We start from the raw sequence: 5,683 nt of genomic DNA on the forward strand, positions 1-5,683 counted from the left end.
AAAAATATATGTTTTGTTTTGTTTTTTATGAAAACATTATTAGGAAAATACCCCCATGTTCGAAGACTGGAAGATACGAGTCAGTTTAAACAAAAACAAAGTCATTTTCAGCTACCAATTGTGAAGGCTCCAGTGGTCTGGAGGGTCTTCACAAAACTCCAGACTGGAATGTTTTTGTAATTGTCAAAAAAATAATTTTTTATGAGGAGGAGGGGGGTGTTGAGGATGGGGCGGGATATCTGGAAGTCCTCCCCCAGAAAATTTTGAATAAAGTAGATACGATTTCCTGCATTTTGTTGTATTTTAACGAGTTGTTAAACATCTGTGTTTACCTACATTTGTAAATACTCTGCTTCTGTCAAGCATCCCTCCTCTCCCCCGTACTTGACTGAACCATAAAGTAAGACGGGCTCGGAAGCGAGCCCGACACTATCCTTGCTTGTTGTTGTCCGACTCCACATGTGAACCTCCAGACCCCTGCCTGTGGCTGCCTGTGGGCTTCTGCCTGTTGGCTTCTGCCTGTGGGCTTCTGCCTGTGGGCTTCTGCCTGCGTACGACTGCCTGGTTAGCTCATACTGACTCCCACCACTCTTTTAGGGGAAGAGTTTTTTTTAAGGGTAGATGCAGAAATGCTTGAAGTATGCTGTTGTGTTTAAAATTAGTGTTTATGTAATAATTTTCAGTTTACATATCCAATATAAGTTGTAGACATTCAAGGCAGTCAAATTTGTTCATAACTTCATTATTAGTAAGCCTGAGAGTTACTGGATCCCAGCCAGATCCTAGCAAACAGTTACTGGAATGCACACTGTCAATATAAGAGAGTTCCCCGGATCCTGTTCCAGCAGGATCCAGCTCAAATTAAGCACTGCCCTTTAAGTGTTAAAGAAATCAAATAATCAATTTAAATTTGATCATTTTATTTCAGGCTGAGATAACTCTAAAAGACATTAGATTTTTATGTGTGTGTGTGTGTGGGTGGGGGGGTCAAAACATGGTCAATTTTTCCTCTAAGAAACATGAATGAAAATAAAATTAAAGGACGATACAAGGGTTGAATAATACCACCAAATGTTCTCCACTGTTTAACAGCCAGCACAATGACTGCCAGTGGTGGATAAAAGATTTAATGTTGTTTTTATGTAGAAATTTTGAACAATTTATATGAAAACATTTTTTTATTTAATCATAATTTTTGTTAAAAAAAATACACAACTGTTCACAATGTGGAGTTTTACAAGTGTTTTACCTTGGCTCTTGGTGCTTTAAATGGTCCTTAACTTTTACCCTGAAAGTCACTCAGTTGAGCCAATAAAAGGGCATTAACAGTATTTTCCCTCATCAGTTCTGTTGCATTGGCTGAATAGTACAAAACGTAAAAACACCTTTGTATGAAATACAAATGAGCAAAAGTGCAATTAATTAAAAATACTAAAGTAAACTTATAAAGCATTGACCATTGAATCAGCATGAGGCACTTGTTGAAGGTTAAGATCAATGTATTTGAGGGTCCCAGTGAAATTTATGACCACAAACCACAAAAATAGACTTTCTGTAACCATTCAGTAAACATCTGTGAAACCATCCTATTTATCAGGGTTAAAAGTGATTCTGTTTGACACTGTTTTCCTGAAATATGGCATTACCGCAAAAAAAGGCAAAATCCTCAGGTCCAAACAAATTAACAAACGAGCCCATGTTAGCAAATATTTTAGTGGCTGCAGGTGCTGCCAGTAATCAGAGGCAACAGAGGGTTTCTGGCTACACCATCTGTGCTAAAATAAATGTTTTGTTTTGTCTTTTATAGATAGAAACTAAAGGTGATTATGTTCACATTAAACAATATTGGCATGATGTTCTCAAACATATAAATGTGCTATTCTGTGTCCTCTTCATCTTGAATCACCACTTTTAATCACTGACAAAATTGGAACCCTTTTGTTTTAGATATATTATTATTATTTTAGTACAAATTTTACTTAGAAATACCAACATGATTAAAAGCATAATCATTAACAAAAAGGTTTGTAAGCATGACATGAATTAAATATGGGAAATCATCATGGGAAAAAGTTGGTTTGCCTGCGCTGTCTGCTTCTGCAATTTTTGCATTTTCCATATAATTACAACTTTAATTTGAGTTTGCATAACGATTTCTCAAAATGTTTCATATTACAACTTAAATAATGTTTAAATTTGTCCAGAGTGATTTCTGGAACGATTCAAATTGATTGTTGATTTAAAAACTGAAAGCTAAAAGTTAGTGTTGCTAATTTTATTGGAGCTGATATAGATGAAAATTCTGGTCAAACACATCAAAATACCAGATTTAATTGTGTACATTTAAATTAAAAAATAAAAACTATAAAAGTTAGTTTTAACATGACAAAGGTAACATAAAGGGGAGCGATAACTATTTGCTGGAGTTTCCTCTGCTCTCAAAACCCACAGTGTCTGCAACCACTTGTGTAAACCCTTTCTTTTTTTAGATATTAAAGTAAACACAGTTAAGGAAGCAATACAGCCCAGTAGTTGCTCTATATGTACCTGATACTTACAGGGAGTGTACTTGGTACTTACCTGGTACATACTGGGTATATTCCTTGTAATAATTAGGTACTCACTTGGTATGACCAGAAATAAATGACATTTACATGGTACTTACCATTAATGTACCTAGTAACTACTTGGTAAGGCTATGTACCAGGTACTTACCAGTTGTGACTGGGCAGGTGACTGGTATTTACAGTGTATAAACGATGCATACCTGGTACTTACATGTGCTTTCAGTGTATTTATCAGGTACTTACTTGGTACAAACCTGCTATATATATATATATATATATATATACATATAGTAAATACCACGTATCTACCCTGTATGTACCAGGTAAGTATCAAGTACATATGCAGTTGTTACCAAAATAGGCTATTCAGGTGCTGTTTCGCCTCCTGCAGGAAAGCTCATTGTTTACTTATGGAGTTCATGGAGGAAATGGCAAAAAACTAAACTTTCTGTAAATTCAAGCACTGCGAGAACCTGCTTGCAAGAATAAATTTTATCGAGCTACAACATTCTGGATGAAGTTTTGACAATCATCATGCTACTAGTGCCGTCATCCTCTTACAATTTGGTTATACACTTTTAAAATGTGAGCAATTCCCTGTGTGCTTGTTTTGATTCTAGCTTTACATCAGTCTATAGATGTGTCCTTAAACAAATGATAATACAATCAGACAATTGGAGCTTTGTACCATGTGGAACAGTTTGTTTTAAGTTAAATTTACTGAGTGGTCTTCAAAGGCTGTTGGATATGTACAATTTGGGTTAACAAGAAACATAAAAGCTCTATTATTTGTCTCAAGCTTCTCATCTCCAAATCTTGGGGAAACTGCCAACGTATCAATTTATCCTACAATAACTACCGGTAATCGTAACATGCTTTATCAATCCCCATAGCCTTAAACACCAGAGCAGGATGTGCTTACATGTGTGAAGACTCAAAATAATGCCTAAATACGTATACAACTGAAATATTTACTTTCAACACCTAAAGCTCACAGTCAAACCACATTCAATGATAAATCCTTGTTTTTCATGCAGATATTACTATGATCTCTGTATTTTATTTAGGTTTTTGTCTGTTGATGTATAAAAAACATGTCCATGACTCCTGTTTGCTGTTGCTTCAACCTCTACAGTACCGTTACTTTTCAGTCAGCATTGTGGTTTATCCTGAGCTGCCTCAGCCACACGGAGATAGAAATTGTTATCCATTTACTGGTTCTTCAAACAGGTTTTATTTTTTAAAGGCATCTATTTTCACATTTTAAAGCCATGGAGGACCATGAGTAGAAAGCTCTATCTGCAGAGTTTTTCATCGGTCTCCACAGTGTTTCCATGATTTGGTCTGCTACAGTGTTTCCTCCTCATCCTCCACTGTTGCACTCATATTCAGGACTGCCAGATTTTCCTTCAGCGAGATATCGTCCACTTGTTTAGGGCCACTGTCTTCAGGTTCCTCTGGTATGGATGGGTCTGAGTTTGTCATTACGTACCCTGGAAGGGTGGCGTGCACGTTGATCGATGGGGGGCCTGTGCTTCGACTGATGCGGCTGGAAGCCACTGTGGTGGATCGAGTGGAAAGCCCACCACCTGCCAGATGGGACTGACTGCTGGTGCTGTTGTTGTTCAAACCCACAACCACAGAGCCGTATCGATAGCGACCGCAGACCACTGGGCCCTCCCAGTCAAAGGCCAGATTCCAACGTGTCCAGGTTTTCTTTATTTCTGTCTGGACCTGAAAGAGTATGAAAACCGTAATAAATGGAAATATCACATAATTTTCTATCTATCATCAACCCGAACGTAAATGCCAACACTAACACACAGAACAACACAGGGGCGACCCATCTGAACACATAAACTGAAAAAGACCACCCATTTTTGTCCCGACTACCCATCTGACCCTGCAGCTCACCAAGCCTATACTGTATTAAAGTACATGTAATTTCAAGAATTCACACTGAACTTTAACAGTAACACCCAGAAACAATTGTTTCTGTAAAATTCCATTATGTAAAATTAATTAATTAAAAAACAAACAAATATAATACAAAAAATATATTTAGAAAATCAACCTAAAAGAGATATTTAACCTCCTTTTTTATATAGCAACTACAATTTCAGATTGGATATTTGAATTTACAGGTGAAAATTGAATGTATCACAAATCTTTCTTTGTACAAAAAAAAGTGGATTACTGAGGGTATAACAGTGTGTGTTTTGGTCCCACTGTGTACATCAGCATTGTGATTAGTTAATTTTTATGACGGTTATTAAACAAACTCATCCTGCAGAAACTGTGACTTAGCTCAGCCGTCTCTCCTGATAATGAAGCCCTCACCCGTCGTAAAAAACCTTCAAACAAGTCTCTGCGTGGAGACGCGAATTTAATAGAATCTGAGTGAATTACTATATTTTTATGAAGCAAACGTTTCTTGTTCATCTATAAAATGAGTTTAAGGAAAATGAGTAATAGCAAAAAAATTTAAAAAGCCACACTGAAAAAATATGATATAAAATGTAAATATAACTATTTAATGGGTTGAATTTATGGGTCTTCCCAGAAGGTGTAGAAGGTCCTGTGGTCACTGACACTCACTCACTCACTCTAATCATGCTTATGGGTTTTAATGGTAATTTCATAAATACCTTTAAAATAATATGGTGCCCAATAATGGGGCCCATTAAGCTGTAAAAACAGTTACAGTAGTCCATCGCTACTTTGCAGTTCGACTTTTGTGGACACGCTCTTTCACGGTTTTTCAAAGTAAGATTGGACATGACACACAATTGGTTGATAGACGAGACGCAAGATCAGAATGGATGTTTTTATTTAAAATATATTATTTTAAATTATATAGCACCTGCTGCACCAGTGTGCAGCCCACATGTGCAGGAAAAAGCTCCTTCCTGCAGCATGATCTCCGCTCTGCAGTGGAGAAGCGGGCGTGGCCAAGAGTGCTGGCAGAGAGCAGCTGGTGACAGAGAGCAGAGATGCTGTGCTCTTTTAGAGCGTTTAGAAACATTGATTAGAATGTTGCAAGAGTGTGGGAAGGGTTTTAAACGCCTTTATATATATATATATATATATATATATATATATATATATATATATAT

General features: G+C 36.7%; 1 protein-coding gene across 1 annotated transcript in view; it reads right to left on the bottom strand.

Moving 5' to 3' along the window:
- Positions 1 to 3,914: 3,914 nt before the first annotated feature.
- pth2ra (parathyroid hormone 2 receptor a) overlaps positions 3,915 to 5,683 on the bottom strand; it is a 48,088-nt gene continuing 46,319 nt past the window's right edge. Inside the window, exon 12 of the mRNA XM_037686332.1 lies at positions 3,915 to 4,301. Within this exon, the coding sequence (XP_037542260.1) occupies positions 3,915 to 4,301 (387 nt within the window). The remainder of the gene's footprint in view (positions 4,302 to 5,683) is intronic.

This window comes from Nematolebias whitei, chromosome 13 (assembly GCF_014905685.2).
Source record: "Nematolebias whitei isolate Nwh7 chromosome 13, NemWhi1, whole genome shotgun sequence".
NCBI classification, from domain to species: domain Eukaryota; kingdom Metazoa; phylum Chordata; class Actinopteri; order Cyprinodontiformes; family Rivulidae; genus Nematolebias; species Nematolebias whitei.